Here is a 24511-nt window from a genome sequence, read left to right on the forward strand (position 1 = left end):
AGGGGCTGGGGATATGGCCTAGTGGTAAAGTGCTCGCCTCGTATACATGAAGCCCTGGGTTCGATTCCTCAGGACCACTTATGTAGAAAAAAGCCAGAAGTGGCGCTGTGGCTCAAGTGGCAGAGTGCTAGCCTTGAGCAAAAAGAAGCCAGGGACAGTGCTCAGGCCCTGAGTCCAAAGCCCAGGACTGGCAAAAAAAAAATAAAATAAAATAAAAAGAGACAGCAAGGCTTGAGACTGTGTGAGAATCCTCAGCAGCTACTGTAGCCGCCTTTGGACTGGAAGATAAACAGAAAATGCAATTATAAAGATAAGGAGTATGGTCCCAAGTCCAGTGTGATAGTGCATATGGGCAATACCAGGGCTCGGGCAGAGGCCTAGTTCCTCTTACAAGGGAACCTGCCACTCGAAGACCGTGCACAGTATTGGGACAAGTCCTGAAGAAGGAGGAAAATCATTGTAGGTCTCCATCTTATCTAAAGACACTGAATTCCAAACTTCACAGGAGCACCTAGGGAAGACAGGGGCTTCCTTGTAAACTAGCACACCTCCCTTCCACAAGGAATGCAGTTCATCTGCGTTCACCTCGCGGCCCCCCCCCCCAAACTCTCCCCAACCCCACGCCCCTTCTCAAAACAGTCTCAGTGGGGCTCATTTTTGTATTTCCATTCACAGGAATCAACTCTTCAATTTCAGCATCTACAGTCACGCTCTTTATGGGCCCTCCCTCTACCAGCAGTTTTACTTTCCTGGATTCTTCTTTTGGGGGGGGGAGGTGGGAGGCGCTGAGTTCCTTAAAAAAGAAAGAGGCCAAGAGGGAGGGGAAGGAGCTCATCTAAGCGCCCGCTGTAGGCCGGGCTCGGTGCTAGATGGCTGACAGGCCCAGGCCCTGCCCCGTTCCCCCAACATGCCAAGCAAAGAATCGACAGGGAAGAGCAGAGATTGGTTTGTTGGTGGTGGTTTTGGTGCCAGTCTTGGGGCTTGAACTCAGGGCCTGGGCTCTGTTCCTTGAACTTTTTTGCTCAAGGCTAGCTCTCTTCCACTTGAGCCACAGCTTTACTCCCGTTGTTTTGGTTTTTGGTAGCTTATTAGAGACAAGAGTCTCCTGGAGTTTCTTGCCTGAGCCGGTTTCAAATCACCTCAGATATCAGCCTCCTGAGTAGCTAGGGTTACAGGCATGTGTCACCGGTGCCTGGCTTAGAGATTTACATCCTGGGGATATTTCAGGAAAGAGGCACAGTTAGCATTCAGTTCATCTTTGGGGTAGATGTGAGCTGTAGGTTTAGGTAGAGATGGAACTAGGGTAGCAGACGACAGGTGTGCATAATTAGTAAACAGATGTGGTCCAGTGGTCAGGAGTGTGGTCTGCTTGCCTATCATTTCCGGACTGGTTGGGTGGGGTCTGGTCACAAGAAGGAAGCCCTTGTTGCTGGCAGGTAGTTTTTGATTCTTGTCACAAGGTGTTATCCATTGGGCCTGTCTTCCAGGATTCCAAGGTGGCTTCCAGGTGACTGCAAAGAAAATGACTCAGAGCCAAGGACACAAATGTAAGATGGAGGAAGACACGCCCCAAGTTGTTTGCTGTTTGCTTGCAGAGTCTCTGCCAGCAAGCCAGGGAGCTGCTTTATTCCTACTTCACCGATGAGGCTCAGAATGAGCACTCCCCCCAGCACAGCACGCATGGCTAAAATGAACCTCTCCGGATGCCTGGCGGCCTGGTGCTCCGCCGGGGAAAGCAGGGGCAGCCTCAGCAGCTGTCTCGAGTGGAGGCTCCCTAGACAGTGCTCACCACTCCAGAGGTGCACCTGGAGAGTGAACAGCTGCCCCCTCCCCCCCCCCAGGCCGGCAGGGTTACTCTCAGCCCTCTGCACACTGCAAAGGGGGAAGGTGGCCTCGCCTTCACACAGCTTGCCTAGCAACTGGAAATACACAGGGGATCAGAAATCCAGCCCCTTTCTTCCCAGGAGCCACTTCTCTGGAAGGTGGTGTGCAAGATGAGCTGTTGATGCAGCTCAATAGTGAATGTCGACGACATAAAAGTTGCCATCTTAACTTTGAGATCAAGTCTCCCTCCGTAGCCCAGGCTTGGCCTCAAGCTTGAGATCTTCCAGGTGTCCAATCTGGCTTACCTTAACCAGTTTTAGAGGTACAGCTCAATAGTTGGGTAACCATAACCATTTTCCATCTCCAGAAAAATTCACCTCTTCAAAATAAAACTCTGTCCCATTAAATGTTAACTCTCCCAGCTCCTGGCCCCCGCCATTCGACTGTCTCTCTATGAACCTGACCTCTCGGGGCGCTTTATGCAAGTGGAATCAGTTTTCCTCACTTTTTGTGACTGGCTTATTTCACTTAGTACGAAAGTCTGCAAGTCTACATGTTGTAGCATGAGTCAGTATGTTCTTCCTCTTTAAGGCAGAATAACCGTCTAGGACATGGGTAGACTTCATTTGGTGTCCTCTTTAATCTGTCAATGAATGCCTGGGTGGTTCCATTCTTTGGAGGTTGTGGGCAATGCTATAAACATGGATGCCCCTGCTTCCACACACTTGGTGTAGATACCCAGAAGTAGAATTGCTAGCTCATGTGAGGATTTGATTTTTAACCAAATGCATACTGTTTCAGTAATGGCTGCAGCATCATACGTTCCCACCAACACATGGGTGCCAATTTCCTCAAATCCCACTGTCTCATCCAATTCTTATTCTTCTTTTCCTTTCTGGGGGGCAGGGGAGGAGAGGGAGGCAGAGTTTAGCTTTGTAGCTCAGGCTGGCCTGGAATGTGCAACCCTCCGCTCTGCCTCCCAAGTGCTGGGAGGAGGGACAGACATTCACTGCCATGCCTTGCTTCCTTCTTTGGGTAACAGCCATCCTCAGGATGTCAGATGCTATGTGAAAATGAGTTTAGTTCACACCCTCTAATAACCAGCAATGCCTGTCACCTTCTCCTGTGCTGTGTGGCTATTTATGGAACTTTTTGGGAGACATGCATATGCACCATTTCTTCATTTTAAATCTTTTTTGTTATTTTTAACCTGAAAGCAATTCTTTATAAATTCCCGATAGTAACACTTTGTGAGACACATGATTTACAAATACTTTATCAGCTTCTATGTTGGCCCTTTACTAAATCAATGATATCATCTGTGTTAGCATTTCCCCTGCCTCAGGTCCTCAGCTCCTCCCACTAGCCCCCAGATCCACCCATACCTAAGGAGCCACTCCTACTCACTACCTACCTACTTCCCCTTCACCCCAGACAGAGAAGCTGCCACCTGGATAAGATGCCAGATGGTCTGTAGCTCCCTCTCCCGTGGGAACTATGGCCCCACTAATAAACCTCCTTATGAACCTTCTTCTCCTGCCTGTGATTATCTCTGCATGGTCCTCTGGGATGGCCGGGACCTATGCTTTCATTGGTGCCGAACCCGGGATAGGCTCCCCGGTGGATTTGCTCCCCCATTTCTGGGGGTCCAAGCTGCCCCCGGGACCTATTCTGCTGTCCTAAGCCCACCCAGAGGACCACTGAGGTAACTTCTGACTGAGTGCGCTACTTCCATCCACCACAACAATCTAGAAATTTGCCCTCACACCCAGGGTAAGTGATCATCTAACCAAGGGCTTGGATCCGATTTTCCGATTTACCGTAGGGCCACAGGGCCGTGGCTTCAGGGCCACACTACAAATCTTGGCGCCAAGTTCCGAGCCCCACTCCAAATGACTGTAGCATAGGGCCACAGGGCCGCGGCTTCAGGGCCACACTCCGCGCTCAGTCCGAGACACAGTGATTGGAATGACGACCCCATTGCTGATTGTCTCCTACATTTCAGCTGACCAGAGTAATACCGGGGACGCTCGGTATTTAACTCCTCAGCTCTGCTAATCACTTACCATGGGAGGGGCACAATCTTCCACCACAACAGATTTGAAACTCCAACCAGGGTGAATGACCATTTGCCGGGAGCTTGGATGGCCGATACCTATGCTTTCAATCTGATTCATGAACATTTAAGATTTAGTATTTTTATTTTGTTTTCCTGGTAGTGGGGGTTTGGACTCAGGATTTCATGCTTGTTAGACTGGTGCTCTATCTACCACTTGGGCCTTACCCCCAGTCCTGTTTTAAATTTTGATACAGTCCAGCTTATCCTTTCTTTTGTCGGTTGCTCCTTGGCATCTTATGCATGAAACCAATGTCAAGAAACTTTCCAGACACTTTCACCTGATAGTTACTGTCTTCATTATAACACATCTAAATGAGTATTTAAAACAGCTTTATAGATGTCGTGTGTGTGTCTGTCTGCACAAGTCTTAGGACTTGAACTTGGGGACTAGGAGCTGTTCTGAGCTTTTATTATTCAAGTCTAGTGCCCCACAAATTGAGCCACAGCTCCACTTCCAGATTTCTTGCGATTTAACTGGATATGAGTCCCCCAGACTTTGCTGCCTGGGCTGGTTTTGAAAGGCCATCCTCAGGTATCAGTCTTTGCATAGCTACGATTGCAGCCATGAGCCGCCGGCACCTGGCATCCTATTATTATTTTTCCGTTACAAATAATTTAGGGGCTGGGAATGTGGCCTAACGGTAGAGCGATTGCCTAGCATGCATGAAGCCCTGGGTTCCATTCCTCAGCTCCTCATACGCAGAAACAGCGCGGGGAACCTCCAGCGCTCGCGCTCAGGCTGGTCGGGCTCCCTCTTCGGGAGGACCGGGCCGTCCGGGGCCTGGGACCCCCCGGTGCCCTCCCCTCGGCCCCGAGGAGCCATTATCGCCGCCGGGCCCCTGCTGCCCGGAAGTGAGAACTCACGGGACTACAACTCCCAGCGACCCTTGCAGCCCCGCCCATGCCGATTGGCTCCCTGAGCGACCAGTCAGGCCCCGCGGCGTCAGGAGAGGACCAATCGCGAGAGAGAGGCGAGCCGCGCTCCCGTCCCCTCCAGGGCTGCGGCGGAGGCGGGGCCGGCTCTACACCAATGGGCCCTCGGCGCCTCTCGGCCGGCCAAGGCTGAAGAAGCGGCGGCCTGCTCCCCGGGCGAGGTTCAGGCCCCCGCTCCACCGGCCCGCAACTCCTGCCTAGCCCCACGGGGCCCCCGCGCTGCCCGCGCCCGCGCCTCCGGATCGGACCCCCGGGGGCCCGCGACCGGGCGCGGCCTCGCCTCAGCAGAGCGGCCGCGGCCACATGGACGTCCTGGCGCCGGGCGGATGGCGGCGGCGGGGCCCGGACGAGCTCCTGGCTCGGGGGGACGCGGTGAGCGACGGGGCCTGGGCCCGAGGGCGGGGAAGGCGACGCCGCGCGGGGCGGGGCGGGGCCTGCGCGCGCGTCCTCTGGCCCCGCCCCGCGCCCGCGCCTGCGCAGAAGCGCTGCGGGGTGGCACCGGGCGGAGACCCCGGGCGCGAGGTGTCACGCCCCTGCGCGGCCCGCGCCGGGCTGTCACGCGGGGCCGCGCTCGTGGCGGGTGTGCGGGGGACCGGCGGGCCGGCTCGGGGCGGGGCTGCCGCGTGCGAGCCGACCCCGCGCCGGAGCTGGGCACGGACTCGGAGCGGCGGCTCTTCCGGCCGCAGCCCGCGCCCGCCCACCCGAGCCCGCGTCCCGGCCCCTCCCTCGCCGAGAGCAGCCAGCGCTACCCACGGGGAAACGGAGGCGCGGAGAGGTCAGTCCGCGGCGCCGCGCGTGAGCGGCCGGCGAGCGCGGGGCCGGGACTGGGCCGCACCGGCGCTCGGGGGCGTGGAGGCCCGCGTGGGGCCCCGCCGTGGGGCCGATCGCAGAGCAGCTGGGACCCGAGGGCCGGTCTTGGGGCTGGCCGGTAGCAGGCGGGCGAGTCGGGCGCCCCCAGGCCGCGGCGCGCGTGGCCTCCTCATCTGATGGAAGTTCTCCTTCACCCCGGGTCGCGACCCGGTTCCTGATCTGATCAGCCATCCCGATCGAGTTCACGAGTGGCTCTCCGTACCGAGTCTCCATGCCCCTCCAGCAACCCCCCCCCACCTCCCTACACACCTTGAGAGCTTGGTTACTGGTGAACTTTGAGCGTGTGCTCAGCAGAGTTTAGGCAACCCACGGCCAGGACGGCGCTCAGCACCCGGGCAGTGATTCCTGGGCCAGGCCCACCTGCTGAGTCTCCTCGCAGCGGCCTCGGCGAGCCCGGCAGCGGGTGTAGCCGCGGTGTCCTAGGCACTGGGAGGCAGTGGAGAGGTGCTGCTCCTGAGAATTTCTCTCCCGCCCCAGCGCCTGGCTATTCCTTATTGATTCGAACCCAGGGCAGTTACTGGGGCTTGAGCATAGGGGTCAGGGACCTGTCCCTTCGCTTTCTAGCTTCAAAGCTGGTTCTCTGTCACTGGAGCCACATCTCCACGTCTGCCTTTTTCGTGGTTAATTGAAGATGAAGCGTTTCATGGACTCTTCTCCAGGCTGGCTTCAAACCCACTATCCTCAGACTTCAGCCTCCTAAGTAGCAAGGATTTCACACTACACCTGGCTCAGGGCCAGGCTGACTTCCTTGTACACCCTCATGTACCCTACCCACCCAGATCCGCCTGTATTTACCTGGCTCGGAAAATATAAAAGGTGCCCAGAGGAACTCCCAGTTTTGTGTGGAGCTATTCCTTGTCGGCACTTGTTTGCCTTTTCTCCCATTTGTCCTCCGTGCTGAGGGTGGAACCCAGGCTCTGCACATGCCAGGCAAGCACTCTGTCCTCGCTAAAGCCCCAGCCCTGTCTTTTTCATTGTAGCCATTCTAGTGGGTGATTTGCATTTTCCAATGACAAATGTTCAACATCATTTCATATAGTTCTTCATATGCTTTCATTGGAGAAATTTTGCTATTCAAATTCTTTTTCTCTTTTTAAAATTTTGTCTTCATGAGAAGTATTTTATATATCCTAAATAAAAGTCCTTTATCACATATTGACATAAAAACATATAAGCTAATAATTTGGCTTATCTTTCATGTATAAACATATTTATTTATTTATTGTTGTGCTCATCCTGTGGCTTGCACTTGGTGCCTGGTCCCTCTACCTAGAGCTCTACCATATAAGCCGTAGCTTCACGTTTGGCTTTTTTTTTCAGTAGTTAATTGAAGAGTCTCACAGAGTTTCCTGCCTGAGGTTGGCTTCAAACCATGATCCTCAGCTCTCAGTCTCCTGAGTAGCTAGGATTTACAAGTATGAGCCAATTGGTGTCAGTTGGAACCCCCAAATTTCAGAGGTGATGAAATTCAGTTTTCCAGATTGCTTCTTCTATGGATTACTCTGTTGGTATCATATCTGAGAAATCTCTGCCTATCTTAATGTCTCAGTTTTCTCCTGTGTTCCTCTGGAAACATTGTTTATTTGTTCATGTCTGTGTTTGTGTGTTTAAATCAGCATATCAGAAGCTGGCTTCAAACTCAGGTCCTCCTGCCTCTGCCTCCCAAGTGTTGGGATTACAGGCTTTCTTCACGTGGTAGCTGCTCTGTTTAAGTTAGTGTTTGCTTGTGGTGCATGGCAGAGCCTTCACTCGCCTTTTCACGTCCCTGTCAAGTCAGCTCAGCATCCCTTCTTAGAGTTGTCTTCTCCCCAGAGCTTTCCTGACACCATGGCCAAGTACCATTTGACCAACAGTAGGACGTCTTTCTGCCCGTGTTTTTCCTTATGCCGTAGCACATTCTCTTGACACTGAAGCTGTAGGGTGAGGCTACATTCAGTTGTGAAATCTTTTTCCCGAGTTGTTTAGCTCTTAGTGTATCTTTATTTCTAAACCTTGTCTCTCCAACTAGTCTGAAAGTACACCGAAGCCCCAGTGCTGTCTTTTCAAATCCCCCAATTTCGCTGAATAGGCTGAAGCCCTTGACCTCATTTTCCCAGTCCCCAGATGTAAATAAAACTTCTGCCTTCCATCATCACAGGATGATTGTGAGGAAATGAAATTACAAAGCAGAAACACTTTAAACCAGCTTTCTGTAATTACAAGGGACAAGGCTATACTTGTCAGGAAACATGTGTAATTACTTTAAGATCGTTAATATTCATCAGTGTACTTGTAAATCCCTTCTTTAAAAATCCTATTGTGGTTTGAAGTCTGGATCTTGTGCTGACTAGGCAGGTACTTTACCACTTGAGCCACACCCCAGCCCTTTCTTTGCTTAGGTTGTTTTTTGGATAGAATCTTGGCATTTTTCCTTACAGCTGTCCTGGATCTTGGCTCTCCTGCTAAATGCCTCCCCAGTATCTGGGCTCGCAGGTGCGCACCCCTATTCTCAGCTTGTTTATGGAGTTGAGGCCTTTCTTTCTGCTGCCTCTGCCTCCCTGTCTCTGCCTCCTGAGGAACTGAGGTGCCGAGTATGAACCACTGTACTCAAGCCTGTATTTGGTAAGTCTTTCCAATCAAAATTCAATCTTCTAATATGATGTGTATTTTTTTTTAGTTTAAGAGTTCAACTTTTTACTGAATAAATTGCAAAAGAAGCTTAGTCAAAAAGCCCAACGCCTATGTTGCCATCAAACTCTTGAATCCTTTCTCCTCCTTGGTTGGTGGCGGTGGGGCCGGGGCAGAGGCGGGAGCCTCTGTGCTGCGGCACCAGCTTCTGAAGCAGTCAGCGAGACCTGTGCTGGCCGGGGCCTCTGCCCACGAGCCGGCCCTGCGCTGGCCGGGGCCTGGGAACGAGCCGGCGCAGTGTGTAGGCGTTCCCACCGGTGGCCTTCCTGGGCACTGGTGGTGTCCTGGGTGGTGGTGCTGCGTCTCAGCTGCAGGCAGAGGCGGACGGGCCTGGGAAGCTGGGAGGATGCCTGCCCGCAGCGTCTAGTGTCTGGGTGGAGTGAGCCACGTGGAGCCCAGGGCCCAGGGAAGCCTTTGCTTTCCCAGCAGGAGGCCGAGCACCTGTTGGCAGCCAGGTACAAGGGGCTGTCTTCTGAGTTCTTCCTTCTTTAACCAGGAACGAAAGAAGGGTTTTCTTTGCTTTTTCCATCATGTACTGAAGTGAGCCCTAGTACCTTGCCCCAGGCTTGCTGCCTCATTGCTGAGCTCTGAGTTGGACTTGGCCAAGTGTGCACGGAAAGATCATGCCTGCTACATTGAGGAGTCGTTTAAAACCTGGCCAGGGGTAAATAAAGCAGCATCAAGATGCTCTGCTTGGGTAGAGCCCAGTCATGCCCTTACGTGGGAGCTGAGTGTGAAAATCCTCTCTTTGCCTGTGCCAGATTTCAGTACGGTGTGGAATGCAAGCCTGGCACGAGGGCTCAGTTCTTTTCCACATGAACATCCGGGGAAGTGGCCTTGTTTTGTGGGGACCAGGCTGCAGGCCCGGGTCCTGACCTGTCCAGCATCCCCTCTTCTCCATTCAGACCGGCGCTGCTGCCTCGCAGTGCTGTCAAAAGGAAACTACTTTATTGTGGTAGAATTAAAATAAAACAAAACTAGAGAACCTTGAAGCCATTTCTGAAACTGGGATTTAATTGGCATAGTGCCTTTATAGGACAAGTGATTATCATGATAAAGATCTCAAAAAAACTGACTGGTCAGTGAGAATTCTGAAAATACCTTCAGAACGAAGGATCCCATTTTGGGGGGAGGGGTTCATCTTTATATAAAATTATCACAGAAAATATATTTTCAGGGGCTGGGAATATGGCCTAGTGGCAAGAGAGCTCGCCTCGTATACATGAGCCCTGGGTTAGATTCTCCAGCACCACATATCTAGAAAAACGGCCAGAAGTGGCGCTGTGGCTCAAGTGGCAGAGTGCTAGCCTTGAGCGGGAAGAAGCCAGGGACAGTGCTCGGGCCCTGAGTCCAAGCCCCAGGACTGGCCAAAAAAAAAAAACAAAAAGAAAGAAAATATATTTTCAGAGGTACTTACTATCACTTGCAGTCCTGAGTATTTTACCTTGGTTTTAAAATTTGTATTGTACATATTTAACTCACATGCAACTTAGCATAGAGTTGCTTGATCCAGGGTGACAGGTGTTTATGAATGTTGTATTTTCTTGCTGTGCTCATTAAAGAGAGTGCACAGTGTTAAAGGGTGTGGCTGTGCCTTATATTAGTAGCACGTGTTCCCCCGACCCGCGGGAGAGACGGGGAAGGCACGCCCCGACCGTGGTCAGTGATCTTCTTTCTCTCTCCTCCTCTGGCAGAGAATAGGAATAGTTTAATCCTCTCTGATGCCTCAGGGCCACCAGAACACAGTCTCATTCCCAGGAGGTCAGCCCTGGCTACCTGGCCACCAAAGTGCGGGTGTGGGACCCCAGCCCCTTGGCCGCCTGAGCCTCCGGAAGAACTTGAGCTCATCGCCATGGCACAACGGGAGATCGCAAGTCCACTAATCTTAATGGGCCAGATGTCATTTCACCTCATAGAAATGACTTAGATTATAGATCCTAAAGTGTAGGTTCTGGTGTCTTTATGCATGGCCGTGCTTCCCTTCACTGACAGAAGGGTGAAGGAAAGTCGTGTTGCCAGTAGTCAGCAAGGTTGTCACTGGTGGGAGAAGTCAGGACCTACGTATTCAGGGGTGTGGGGAGTAGCGTTCCCACTCACTTCCCTTTAGCCCACGTTATTAAGAGTTGACAGCAAAAAATTGACCTCTCAGTGGAACACAATAGCTCAAAAACTGTGTTTGTATGTTCATATAAGACTATTGTCGACATATTGTCTATTGTCGACATTACATTTAAAGCCCTAGGCAACTTTTCTTTGGCGTAGGCCACGTGGCTACTGTATATGTTCTTGGTACATTGACCTAGGGAAGGGAAAGAAAAACAGGGTGTAAGATATCACAAGAAATGTACACACTGCCCTACTATGTAACTGTACCCTTTTTGTACAACACCTTGTCAAAAAATTCTTGTTTAATTAATAAATAAATTACAAAAAAAAAGAAAAATTAAAAAAAAAGAGTTGACAGCAAACCTAACATGTCATAATTTTTTCTTTCTGGTAGCACTGTGATTTGAATTCAGAGCCTCAAACTTGGTAGGCAGGTGCTAGACTACTTGAGCCACCCTGCCAGCTCAACACAGCAGACCCCTTTCTGTACTATCAAGCAAGATTGAGCACATTGGGAATGATCTTGAGCCTTGGTCTTCCAACTTTCACCTAACGTTGGTGAATATACAGAATGGCTGAAGCACTTGAGGACGTCCTGAAGGTGACTGAGATTATTACTTGGCAGAATAAGGGGTTATTTGTGTGTTTGTTGTGTTGATACTGAGCTTGAACTCAGGGCCTTGGACTTTGGCTTGACTTTCTCTGCTCATGACTGGTGCTCTACCACTGGAGGACTACAAGCTTTGGTATGATCCACCAGAGCCAAACTAGAGCCTTTTTGTGTGTGTGCCATATCTGGAGTTTGAACTCTGGACCTTGTAAACCTGTTAGCTGGAATTTTCTCAATCATTACCTAGTGTACCCTCCCCCAGAATCTACTAGCCCGAGTGAACTCCCTAAGTTCTTAACTGATGATGATGACAGTGGTGATGATGGTGAGGATGATTTTGGGTGCTAGTATTGGGGCTTGAATTCAAGGCCTGGGTGCTATCTCTTAGCTTTTTTGTTCAAGGCTGGTACTTTATCACTTGAGCCACATCTCTGCTTCCTCACTGACTTTGCTGCCTAGGCTAGTTTTGAACTGAGATCCTCAGATCTCAGTCTCCTGAGTATCTAGGATTATTACAGGCATGAGCCATAGGCACCTGGCCAGGTAACTTTGACACGTGATGATGAACCTGAAAATCTTGCTGCAAAATTTTTGAGCCAGGCGCCAGTGGCTCACACCTGTAATACTAGCTACGCAAGAAGCTGAGAGCTGAGAATCACCATTTGAAGCCAGCCCATGCAGAAAAGTCCTGGCGAGACTCTTATCTCTAGTCAACCACTCAAGAACCAGAAATGGAGCTATGGCTTAAAGTGGTAGAGTGCTAGTCTTGAGCAAAAAAGAGATCAGAGATAGTACCCAGGCTCTGAGTTCAAGCTCCATGACCAACCAAAAAAAAAAAATCTGTTGAGTTTATTCAAATATGGCTCCAGGGCTGGGAAGGTGGCTTAGTGGTAGAGTGGTTGCCTAGCATTCATGAAGCCCTGGGCTCCATTCCTCAGCACCACAAACACAGAAAAAGCTGGAGTGGCGCTATGGCTCAAGAGGTAGAGTGCTAGCCTTGAGCAAAAGAAGCTCAGGGACAGTGCCCAGACCCTGAGTCCAAGCTCCAGGACCAGCAAAAAAGAAAAGAAAAAAGGCTCTTCTGTTGTCTTAGCTTATGTATTTTAAAAAGTCTGACCCGTCAGATTACATTGCCTTTAAGTTACCGATCTCTGTACGGTAAGGCCTTACGGCCTTCATCTTTGAATTCTAATAGCTTATTAGGCTATGTCTCAAGAGTTGATCATTCTGGGTTAATTTTTGTAGGTACTCTGCAAATCCTTTCATTTTAGGATCAATTGTCTTTCTGTTTTGGGGAAGCCTTCTTATAATATACTTTTAAATGTTATCTTTTTTTCCGGTGTAGAAGCATTCATTCATTTTTTTTTTGTCTTCCTTTCCATTGTTTGCCTTCTTGCCCGTTTTACTTATAGTTGTGTCTGTTTTTCTTCACTGCCCTCTATTAATCCCGCCCCTCACACCCCCTCCTGTCCGTGGGGCGCTGAGGCTTTGTTGGTTTGGTGGTTACTGGGGTTTGAACTCAGGGCCGCAAACTTGCCAGGCTGACACTCTTCCACTCGAGCTCTGCCTTTAGCCCTGCTTTTTGCTGGTAATTTTGGAGGTGGACTCTAGTAAACTGTTCTGCCTGGGCTGGGATTGAATGACAGTCCTCCAGACCTCAGCTTTCTGGGTAGCTGGGCTTCCAGGCGTCAGTGAGCCGCTGGTGATGGCTTCTGAGGCAGTGTGCTTGGAGGAAGGCCTCCAAACCGCACTGTTTGCTACGTCTGTGGACAGCAGCCTGGGCTCTGGTGAGCACTGATGCTCTTCTAAGTTTTCCTACCTGCAGTGGGTGTTGTGGGGTCCGGGCCCCCGGACCCTCTCCCCTTTCTTCACGATGGCTCTGCCTCCGTGCGCGGCGCGGCCGGGCCGCCTGGCGGGAAGGACGAGGGAGCCCGCCTGACGCCGACGGCAGCCGCGCTCCTCCGCCTGCCCTGGCCACGCGCAGCTCCGCTTTCTCTGTTCATTTATGCCAAGCGTTGGCTGGAGTTGGGGCCTCCTCTTGCTCTGCTGGTGTCTCCCGTTCTTGGGTCAGGAGGCAAGTGAGCTGCGTAGCCAGCTCCCCAGGTCCTCCCTCCTGGGGGACAGGAATCGACCCCCCAACATCATCCTAAGGGGCTTTAAACGTTTCAGAGTTCAATTTTTACCTTATTCTTTTAGTAGACATTTTCAGGGGTGTTAGAGGATGATAAAACGAACGCTCTAAATCCATGATTTAAGTTTTCTACATTGACTAAATCCATGAAGTTAAAAAGTTAATTTAGAAAATGCCAAGTAAGTAATATTGCACATAATAAATCAACAAAAAAAATGATTTGACAAGGATGGTGGTCTGCCCCTTAGGGTAAAGGTCGCCCCCAGCAGACACGAGGTGTGGTGTGAGCTGGTGGTGTCAGGCCTTCCCGCTGGCCTGTAGGGCTCCGCGATCTCTGCCACCAAATGGGTGGCCTCACACACACCTAGGGCTTCAGCTTTGAGGTAAGGTGCCTTCTGTGGAGCACCGGAGGGCTACTTTCGCAGTTTCTTCTGTAATTCACGTGGAAGAGAAAACCAAGTGTTGACTTTTCCAGAAATTACCCTGTTATGAGCTGTGTGTAGATTTTGAAATCAATAAACTTAATTTGCTCTTGAGTGCCAGTAAGACAGAATTATTCACATGTGAATTATTCATAATGTGTTAAGGAAGTATGTAACGTGATACTAAACAAAATGTGCTGAAGCATATAACTCGTTTCTTGAACAAAATTTATAGGTTTTGTAGATTTTCAATAAAGCAGTCGCAATAGTTTATTACAAGAGTTTCAGCCAAAATGGTTTAAAATGACTATTTTAAATCTATAAAGCTAAGTAACTCTCAGACAGTGCTAGAAATAACGAGGTTAGGCGTAATGGATGGTGGTTACCCCTGAGCCGGGGAAGTTGAGTGTCGTCTCCTCAGATGCCCCGTCCAGCTTCCCCGCGTCACCGAGGTCGCCATGTGCTTCGGTTTTCTGAAAGCCGATTGTTAGTGCTGTGTGCCTCCCGAGCCCATCTCAAGCGGAACTTCATGTGTTTCAGAAACGGGCCTGCAGGAGACCAGAAGTGAGGGAGCTTGAGCGTGGCCGTCAGCACGTGGGCACCTGTACCCTGGCACCCTGGAGCCCGGAGGACCAGCCGCCTCAGCCTTCCCCTGAGGGCAGTCCAGGCAGGCCGCGCCCAGAGGTGTGTTCCTGTCTCACGGAAGCCCCTGGGAGCCACCCGAGTATTTTAATCAGAATTGTAAACAATCACTGTTGTAATACATCTGTGCCTGTGGTTTGTTGAACAGACTCCTCAGAACAGTGAAAGGAGCACGGCCCAGCCTTGCCCAAGATGCATTGCAGGGGAATCTGTAAGTGCATTAACCTTCTCGCCGTGACATGAAAGATAGACTTCTTAAGTATTAGACCCATAAAGCAAAGTTAATAAAAACCGCAATTACATTTCTAAGGAGCAAGGGACATAAACAGAGGTGAAGATTGATCTGAGTTTGTCTTAATATTCTATTGCGGTGCAAACTAATTTGTTTCTAACTTCAGATCTGAAATAGAAATTACAAGTCCAGTTTTTAGGAAGAGACCACTGTATGTGTCTAAAATCAGAATCACTTAAGGCTACCTTGGTGAAAAGACCTGGATTTATTGATTATTTAAATGGGAATTGGCATTGGATTTTTCTCTGCCCGTGTAAGCTTTTCTTGCATGTTTTTATAAACTTTCTCATAAATCATAGATCTGAGAAGGAAACACAGCGTTTGCACCACCATTCAAAGTAGACCAGGCCAGAAACTGCCAGAGTCAATTCTCAGTCTCCACTGTGGGGCAGAATATCATAAAGTATACATTAGCATAATAAGACCTTTGTTATTAATTTTGAGCTTACCCTAAGAACAAGTTAATATGTTTTTGATAACCTCTATAATTCTTGGTTTTTTTTATTTTAAATTTGAAGTCTTAATGTTGTAATAAAATAGAATTGCATTTAAATTCCAGATACCATGAGAGAGAGAGAGACAGAGAAAAGAGACCAAGAGAGAGAAAAGTGTGTGTGTGTGTGTGTGTGTGTGTGTGTGTGTGTGTGTGTTTGGGATTGCTCCTGAGATCTTCAGAGAAATAATTGTGTTGCTCTGGCTTTGGAAAATTATATTTTTATTATCTCTGTACAGTAGTTTTGCAAAGGCTTAGCCATTCAGCAGATCCGTTTAAAAATACAATGCATCTTGATCGATGCCACGGCTCTTCCTCCTCCCTGCCCTGCTTTTGATAAGCGGAAGAGTGAATGCATCAAAGGATCGACAGCTGACACATTGCAGTCTACTGTATTTTACAGTGATGGCCGATTCTGTGCTAAGCAAACCTGACAGTGTGGCAGCTGTCATTCACGTGAACTGCTGATTGTAGTCATTACACAAATATGGACACAAGTTTAGTGTCAAACTTGCTGCATATAGGGTACTTTGCTACTTTTTGTTCTCTAGCGTCAGAAAATTGCATTCTCTTATGTGTGTTAAGTTCAGCAACTTGAGTTTAGTATGCTTAGACTGATGCAGATAGTTACCAAATGTACTCTGGAATGTGCATAAGTAAAACTTGAGAAATTATGGCTCGGTGACCCACTCCTCAGTGACTGGCAGTGCTCCCTCCCGGTCCCACCCATTCCCTGGGCTCGTGTCCTGCAAATCCCACCCTCTGTGGAGGCGAGCACTCGGAATGTAATGTGGATTTCTTGTGCTCTGAAAGGTTGTGTTCTGGCATGAATAGCTTAAAGAAAAAAATATTTAGCTCAAGCAACTGATTGGATCATTTTGGCTAATATTCTGTTTGAACAACAGTACCTATTTGATTAGGGTTTTTCTTTTCTTTGTAATTCCCCAAGCTTGCTTCCCTTAGTTTCACAGGAAATGAATCTGCGAGCAGAAAGCCTACATTGATATGTAAATATCATTTTTTTTGTTAATGCTCAATATTCTTTTCATCTAAATTTTAGAAACTGACTTTAAAAAATCAGTTTCCTTTTATTTGTAGTTATTCTCAATAAAATTTCACCCGGGCCTGGGCGTTTTAATATTTACCCCCACTATTTCTAAAAGTCTTATGTAAATAAAGACTGAAATGTGAATTTGCAAAGTCACACCTCTTGATATTTGAACAGACTATGGCTGCATATATCTTCTTTTTCTAATAATATGGCTAGTTTCTCCCCTAAGCTTTTAAAATAATGAGATACTTACTGTTTTTATATTCTAAAACATCAAAAGGTTCAGTGTTAAATAAAAAGCAAATAGTTTTTTTAGAAATGCAAGGACCCAGGGAGTAGTACTTAACGGGCATCAGCGATGGGTAACAATTCCCAATTTTAGAAGACTCTATTAACGTCGAGGCTCCGTTCCCACTGGCCTGCCCGCTGGCCCTGAGCGCGTGCTGCGCGGAGCTCCGTGGGTGACCCAGATGCCTCCCTTGAGCCAGGGAGCAGGCTGTGTCAGTGGGCGCGGTGTGGGGTTCCTGCCTGCACGTTTGGATGTGCTCAGCTGGCCTGGTAGCTTCCCCCAGAGCTCTTGGCTGGCCTGACCTCCCATGTGTCTGACCTCAGTGCGAGGTCTGTCAGACAGTCTGAACACTTCTTCAAATCTTCAAGATAGACGTTTCACTTTGGCACTTGATTTTTGTTCCTTCTTTTTTTTCCAAATTATTGAATCATTTCTCACATATGCTGTAGGCCTCAAATTCTTTTTTTTTTTTTTTTTAAATCAGTTGTGGGTCTTGAACTCAGGCCCTGGGTGCTGTCCCTGAGCTTTTTGCTCAAGGATAGCACTCTAACACTTTGAGCCATGGCACCACTTCTGGTTTTAGGTCATTAATTAATTACTGTCTCTGCCTGGGATCTCAGCCTCCTGAGTAGCTAGGACTACAGGCATGAGCCACCAGCACCCAGCTCAAACTCATTTTCTTTATTTCGTCCTTTTTTTTCCTTTTCTTTCTTTTTGTTTCCCTCCCTCCCTCCCTCCCTCCCTTCTGTCCTTTTTGTCCGTCGTGGGGCTTGAACTCTGGCCTGGGCACTGTCCCTGACCTCTTCAGCAAGGTTTTCTTGGTGGTTGTTTCATTGAATTTCAGATGATGAGACTCTATCCTATTCCCCACGAGCGAGTCAGAGCAGACTGCAGATCTTCAGATCTTGTCTGACAACATCCAGGAGTGTTTTCTCCAGAATATGATTATCAGAAAGCTTCTAGGTTCTGAAGGTGCTGAGTGGACACTTCAATTTAGACTTCATACAGCCATGGTAGATTGAGTCGATGCCAGTCTGCCCCCTCCTGCGACATGGAGAGTTACTGGGGAGATGTATCTGACCTATGAAGGACAATAATTTGACCGACAGTGGGCGGCTCAGTAGTTACAGTGGATCCCAGAACACCTTGCTTGGCTTGTGGCTGTGAGGGGAGGGGGAGGGGCAGCTACCCCAGGAAGGCCTAGGGCTGGGAGAGCTGCCCCTGTGGCAATCTCCACCCCGGCCTCCAGAAAATCCAACCCAAACCAACTCCAGAAGAGAACACAGACCAACAACAATGGGGAAACTAAGTTTTCAGCAAGCTACCATCCTGGGAGACTTGCAGGCTTAAAGGCCTCCATATAAGAAGCATTAGAAAGGCTAAAGGTTTATAAACATTGGAAAAATGAGCACACTGGTAGAGGTATGGAGTGGAGGCATGGCTCAAGTGGTAGAGCCTCAGCCTTGAGCAAAAAAGCCAAGTGAGAGTACAAGGCTCTGAGTTCAAGCCCCAGTATCAGCAACACCCTCCCCCCCCAAAAAAAGGGAAAAGTGAGTACATTGTCTGATTAAAGGAGAGAAAAAGTAATCATTTTAGTAGATGCAGGGGGGAAAAAAAACTAGCATACAGTTAGCCCCAAATCCTATTTATAATAAAAAGCTCAGCAAACCAGATTTATCCTGGTAGAAAGTTAAGGAGCGTGATACATACAAGAAAAGGGAAATGAAAGACGGAGTGAGAGAGGAAGGAAGGAAGAAAATGGGTATAAAAATTGGAGAGGGAAAAGTCTCAATGATGATTTCCATTCCAGATAGTATTACCTATCTAGATTTTCTGCCAAGGGCCATTTGGGTGTTTACAGCATCCTCACAGACCACACCGCATGGTCAGCACAGGCAGATGGGCTGCAGGCGGAGGAGGCCTAATGTGTCAGTCCCTGTCCCCTACCAAGTGACTCCTGGGACCTTTTACAGCCTCCAGGCCAAGCATCTCCCACCTGTCTGTAAACTACTGGACCTGGTGTTGAGCAGGGCTGTGAAGTACAAGATGAATATGCAAAATTGAGATATATTCTTTTTTTTTTTTTTTTTTTTTTGCCAGTCCTTTGGCTTGGACTCAGGGCCTGAGCACTGTCCCTGGCTTCTTTTTGCTCAAGGCTAGCACTCTGCCACTTGAGCCACAGCACCACTTCCGGCTTTTTCCATTTATGTGGTGCTGAGGAATCGAACCCAGGGCTTCATGCATGCTAGGAGAGCACTCTACAGCTAAGCCACGTTCCCAGCCCCCTTTCATTCTTTTTTTTTGGCCAGTCCTGGGGGCTTGGACTCAGGGCCTGAGCACTGTCCTGGCTTCTTCCCGCTCAAGGCTAGCACTCTACCACTTGAGCCACAGCGCCACTTCTGGCTGTTTTCTATATATGTGGTGCTGGGGAATTGAACCCAGGGCTTCGTGCATGCTAGGCAAGCACTCTACCACTAAACCACATTCCCAGCCCCCAGAATTCCTGCTTTCTGCTGCTTTCTCCTTGTCCTGTGCTCGGTCGTGTGCTGTCACTTGCAGCTCCCTTCTACAGCTTTTGTCAGTAGTCCCTTTGCAGTAAATCCTTTGGAATTCGGTCCTTACAGTCCCCACTTCCCTATCTGATATGGCTGAGAGTAGGGATGACCCCAGGAAGAGAGGGAGGAGGAGGGGGCAAGCGTTAAATCTCCATGGCCAGTGGATGTAAGTGTTATCAAGGCTTCTTTATACAAAGACTCCTGCTAGCAAAATAAGGGACACTTTCTTCGAAGTCTAAACTTTGAGTGTAGACGTTTGAAGAAAACCAAGCCTTTGAGAACAGATTGTGTAAAGGTATTAAGGAAAGCAAAGGAGCAGTTCTTCAGGCAGTGGCAGAGGTGTTCGTATCTCAGGCCCACAGAAGGCTGCTGCTCCCTGGACGCTTCCTCAGCCTTCCTCAGGTCTCATAGCCCACTGTTCTCACGGTCCACACGGCCTCCGGTGTCAAAGGGGTAGCTAGCTGCCTGCTAGACCCCCGCACCACCTTGGTCTCCACTGGTGGGGCTCAGGGAAGCAGCTGCCTTCTGGGAATGCCATCCACCATGGACTGCCCTGCCCTGTCCCCTCCTTGCCTAGACCTGCCACCCTTGGCCATCATGGACTGGGCCGTTCCGTCTCCTCCTTGCCTACACGCCCCATCCTTTCCTGGCCTCCGTGAGCACACTGTCATTCTGGTCATTAAGGACGGTGATGGCCAGCCTGCCTCTGGCCGGAAGCCACACTACTGTGTGCTAACGTATGTGGCCACGTGTGACAGATCGCCAGGTGCAGACAAGACCTGCCACCGCACAGTGCTGCAGGCTTGGACCAGTGGCTGCCGCCAGCCATCTGCTGTGCCTAGAGGTGACCGATGACAGGCTCACTTCAGGAGCTAGACGGGCGGGGCTGGGGCCTCCTCATGAGCACAAGAGACCTGCTCTTGAATCACGATTCTAGGTTCAAATTGCTTTGAAATGTTAATTTATGACCGATGAATATTTCCTTTTTCTTACTGTAAGGGAGGAAAACATAGCATTTATTGAGAATATTCTGTATACCAGCATCATTGGAAATGCTTTATATATCTTAATTGTAGCACAGTACATATTAACAAATGTATAAGTGTACGCTTAACCTGAGAAATCAAGCATATTCGTGGAATGGGCCCAGTCATTTTAAGTGGCGTGCTCGGAGTTGTGAGCCTGTAGCTGAAGTACGCTAACGTGATGGTGCGTTGTTCTTCTCGTTGCAGGGGCATTTTACCCACACCAGGGACCTTTAGAAGAGGCAAACCGGAAACGAGGATTCTAGTTTGCTTTTGGACTCGCCGTGTGACAGCAAATGTGCACACCTTACAGATGGGTTTGGGCACCCACCTGTTCAGATACCGGGCTGCTCTTTGCCGGGCAGTTGGTTGTCTTCACTCAGGTAATCGGTCCTCTGCACCTGAGCCGGGAGCCTCTGCGTCACTTCCGGCTTCCCTTGAAGTGTGCTGGAGTAGGGAGCTCAATTGTATTATTTAAAAGTTAAAAGAATTGTGCACCAAACTTCCTAGGATGTTTGGGAACCCTGTGGCTTATGGCATAATTGTATCCAGATGTACAGTAGCTCTGTTTTTATACTTTCCCATTGTTTTGAGGACGTATCCAGGGCTGCTTACATATACTTTTTAATTGAAAGACTTATTTTTATATTTAAAGTGCTCTATAATCTTGAAGTGAATTTTACTAAGTACTAGTTGTTTTCTGTGTCATTTTCCAGCCAACGTTGCCAGGGAAAGAACACATTTTATATTAAAATGGAATTGCTTATCTTCTCTTGAGTTTTCCGTGTGGAGACTGGTGTCATCTTGTCTGAGTTTGAAGGCTTCCTGAGGTGTCCTGTTCACGTGACACACGCGGTCCTAAGGACAACGCTGAACTCTAGGGCTGATCTTGTAAAGCTAGGGGAAGGCCCAAGCCCTTGACACTCCTGTTCCCGTTATCGTGTTCACTGGGTGGGTCGTGTTCCTGCTGGGGGGTTGCAGCCTTGCCATTTGGAAGAGCCCAGCTTGTAAGTAATCCTGGCGTGCCGTCGAGGTGGGTGGCTGGAGTAGAGGGGAGAAGATGTTGGGAGTGAGTCTGAGGCCATGGGTAATAGAGATGATCCGTCTTACCCTGAGTAGGAGGCCAGAACTGTGAGTAGCACAGAGAATGACGGCCATGCAGATGCAGTGGAGCTCCTGGAAAGATCAGGATTGATGGCCTTACCATGCGAAGCCTTGCCTGACACCAGCGGCTCACACCTGTAATCCTAGTTACTCGGGAGGCGAGCTCTGAGGATTATGGTTTAGAGCCAGCCTGGGCTGGAAGGTCTGCAAGACTTATCTCCAATGAACTACCGGAAGGCCAGAAGTGGAGCTGGGGCTCAAGTGGTAGGGTGCTAGCCTTGGAAGTAAAAACGCTAAGGGACAGTGCCCAGCTCTGAGTTAAAGCCCTAGTACCAGGGAAAAACAACAAAACAGGTACAGATTTAATTTTCATCGGGGGAGGAAACCCCTCCGAGACTGTCCGTTCTTTTTGTGTGCAAACTCTTTTTCTCCAAGCTCGCGGTGGGAGGAATGGCCTGGGATTTTGGTCGTTGCAGTGGTGTAGGACTCTCCCCAGCTGTTGACACGGACCAGACAGCCCCCAGGCAGCACTTCCCCGAGGAAAGCAGCCCCGCCTCGCCATGCAGCGGACTCCTTCCCTGCCAGACACAGATCGCAGGTCTCTGATGTGCCTCAATAACTTGCCTATTTTGGGTGGTGGTACTGGGGATTGAATTTAGGACTTAGGGCTGTGCACTTAATTGCTAGGCAAACCTTCTACATCCCTTAAGCTATCCCCCGCACCCCCCCCCCCCAACTCCTGTCTTTGTTCCTGCTCTTTTCTGGACTGGCCTCAGACCACCATCTTTCCATTCTGTCTGCCTCATAGCTAGGATTGCTGGTGTGCACACCACACCAGCCTCCCCGCCTTCCTGCCCACCCTGTCTGTGCCTGGTCAGCACTGGCCAGACGAGGATGCCCGTGCTCAGTGATCCCCACTCCACACTGACACCCCCATCCCCACCCCTTGCCCCTGCCTCCCAGGCCAAAGGATGCCCATCCTCAGTGATCCCCACTCCACACTGACACCCCCACCCTGTCCCCCAGCCCCTGCCTCCCAGGCCAAAGGATGCCCATCCTCAGTGATCCCCACTCCACACTGACACCCCCATCCCCACCCCCTGCCCCTGCCTCCCAGGCCAAAGGATGCCCATCCTCAGTGATCCCCACTCCACACTGACACCCCCACCCTGTCCCCCAGCCCCTGCCTCCCAGGCCAAAGGATGCCCGTCCTCAGTGATCCCCACTCCACACTGACACCCCCTCCCGCCCCCCCCCCCGCCCCTGCCTCCCAGGCCAAAGGATGCCCATCCTCAGTGATCTCCACACTGACACCCCACCCCCACCCCCCGCTTCCCGGGCCAAAACAGCTTCTCTTGTGGGAAAGCAGGCGGCATGAAAGACAGTAAGAGCGAGGAAGTGGCGGGGACGGAGGGAACCAGCAGTTGATCACAGATGCCTCGAATCCTCGATGGTGGCGGCACCCCTGGGGAGGCCGTGCGGCACCTGAGGGCCACGCGGTCCACAGTTGGGCTTAGTAAATAAGAGACTCGGACTCGGGGCCAATTGTGCCATCCTAACCTGGCCTTCCTAGCCAGGCAGGGCCGCCTCGGGGGAGGGCTGTGCCGTCCTCCCGTGTGGCACAGGCCGCCGTGCGTTCCCCAGCTCACCCCACGCGTCCGACTGTCGCAGCTGCCCCTCCCCAGCTCCACAGTCATGCCTCGCCGTCCCCTCGGAGCCTGCAGCTGAAGGGGATGAGGAAGACCAGCCGTTCAGCAGGACTTGGTTTGTGACCAAAGTCATACTTGTTCACTGAACATGGGGAGATACTGAACACACCACGCATCGCAGATGGCCACCGTGGGCGGCTGGCACACGCTGCCCACGCCCGTGCCCAAGTGAGGCCAGCGTCATGGAAAGGGCAGCAGCAGGTCCCGCCTCGGCACGGGCTGGGGTTTGGTCAGCGCTTCTGGGCGGCACCCGGTGCGCCTGCTCGGAGCGGCCTGTGAGCAGGTGGGAGGGGACGCCCAGGACCCCCTTTACCTCTTCACCTCTAGAGAAGAAAGCGGGGGGACGCGCTCGCTGTTGGGGTGGCTGAGCAGCTTCTCGTTGCCGGGCCAGCTGTCCTCACACGTCAGCTTGTCACCACCACAGGCCTTAAACCCAGTGGCCCAGAGGCAAAGCCGGCCCGGCCTCCCCAGCCCCAGGAGCAGCACCTGGAATGGCCCCCCGAAAGAACTCCATTGTGCTCTATAACCATTGCTCACACCCCAGAGAAAGGGACTAGCCGTGTGTGTGTGTGTGTGTGTGTGTGTGTGTGTGGCCATCAGATTTTCATAATCTGCTCACTGCTGATGTCTGTGTGTGACTGCCGAAAACATGCATACCTCACAATGGTCAGAAAGCGCTGTGTGCTGGTAGCTTCTTAGGAGGCCGAGATCTGAGGATTGTGGCTTGAAGTCACATGAAAAGAGGATACCTGAGCCAGGTGCTGGTGGCTCACACCTCTAATCCTAGCTGAGGAGGCGGAGATCTGAGAAGCATGGTTCAAACTCAGCCCGGGCAAGAAAGTCTGTGAGCCTCTTATCTCCTATTAACCACCAGGAAACCACAAGTGGCACTGTGTCCCAAAGTGGAAAAGCACTAGCTTTGAGCAAAAGAGCTCAGGGACAGTAGCCAAGCCCTGAGTTCAAGCCCCATGACTGACCAAAAAAAAAAAAAAAAAAGGATATCTGATACCTATAGTTATTAAAGAAAACAACTAAATGTGTGAAATAAAAAGTCTTTGTGGGCTGGGGATATGGCCTAGTGGTAAAGCGCTCACCTCGTATACATGAAGCCCTGGGTTCGATTCCTCAGCACCACATATATATAGAAAAGGCCAGAAGGGGCGCTGTGGCTCAAGTGGTAGAGTGCTAGCCTTGAGCAAAAAGGAGCCAGGGACAGTGCTCAGGCCCTGCACTCAAGCCCCAGGACTGGCAAAAAAACAACAACAACAACAACAAAAAAAAAACAGTAAATCATCTCTAACTCCTTTACTCAAAAATAACTAATATTAACACTTAATACTGTATGTATTGTATATATTCTCATAAGACCTTCTCTATGTGAATATACTTTACTATAGAACATTTTGATGTTCCTATTTAGTGTGTGTGTGTTTGCTGGTATTGGGGCTTGAACTCAGGTCCTAGACGCTGTCCCTTAGCTCTTTTGCCCAAAGCTGGCATTGTGTCACTTGAGCCACAGCTCCACTAATGTTTTTTTGATGGTTAATTGGAGGTAAGAGTCTCATGGACTTTCCTGCCTAGGCTGGTTTCAAACCATGGTCCTCAGATCTCAGTCTCTTGGGTAGCTGGGATTACAAGCGTGAGCTACCATTGCTTGCTTTCCAAGCCA

The 24511-nt window shown here is 50.1% G+C and overlaps 1 protein-coding gene across 2 annotated transcripts; it reads left to right on the forward strand.

Annotated features, from left to right (window-relative positions):
* Positions 1-5170: 5170 nt before the first annotated feature.
* On the forward strand, positions 5171-20829 carry C2H10orf143 (chromosome 2 C10orf143 homolog). 2 transcript variants are annotated; one of them, XM_048338019.1, is made up of 4 exons: positions 5171-5248; positions 14223-14366; positions 14473-14535; positions 20237-20829. In XM_048338019.1, the coding sequence occupies exons 1-4, from the start codon at positions 5180-5182 to the stop codon at positions 20264-20266; spliced, it is 306 nt and encodes a 101-aa protein (XP_048193976.1). In that variant the 5' UTR covers positions 5171-5179; the 3' UTR covers positions 20267-20829. The 2 variants fall into 2 exon arrangements, with proteins under 2 accessions (XP_048193976.1, XP_048193977.1); XM_048338020.1 differs by lacking the exon at positions 5171-5248 and adding an exon at positions 10994-11120.
* The last annotated feature ends 3682 nt before the right edge of the window (positions 20830-24511 follow it).

Source organism: Perognathus longimembris, chromosome 2 (genome assembly GCF_023159225.1).
Source record: "Perognathus longimembris pacificus isolate PPM17 chromosome 2, ASM2315922v1, whole genome shotgun sequence".
NCBI lineage: Eukaryota > Metazoa > Chordata > Mammalia > Rodentia > Heteromyidae > Perognathus > Perognathus longimembris.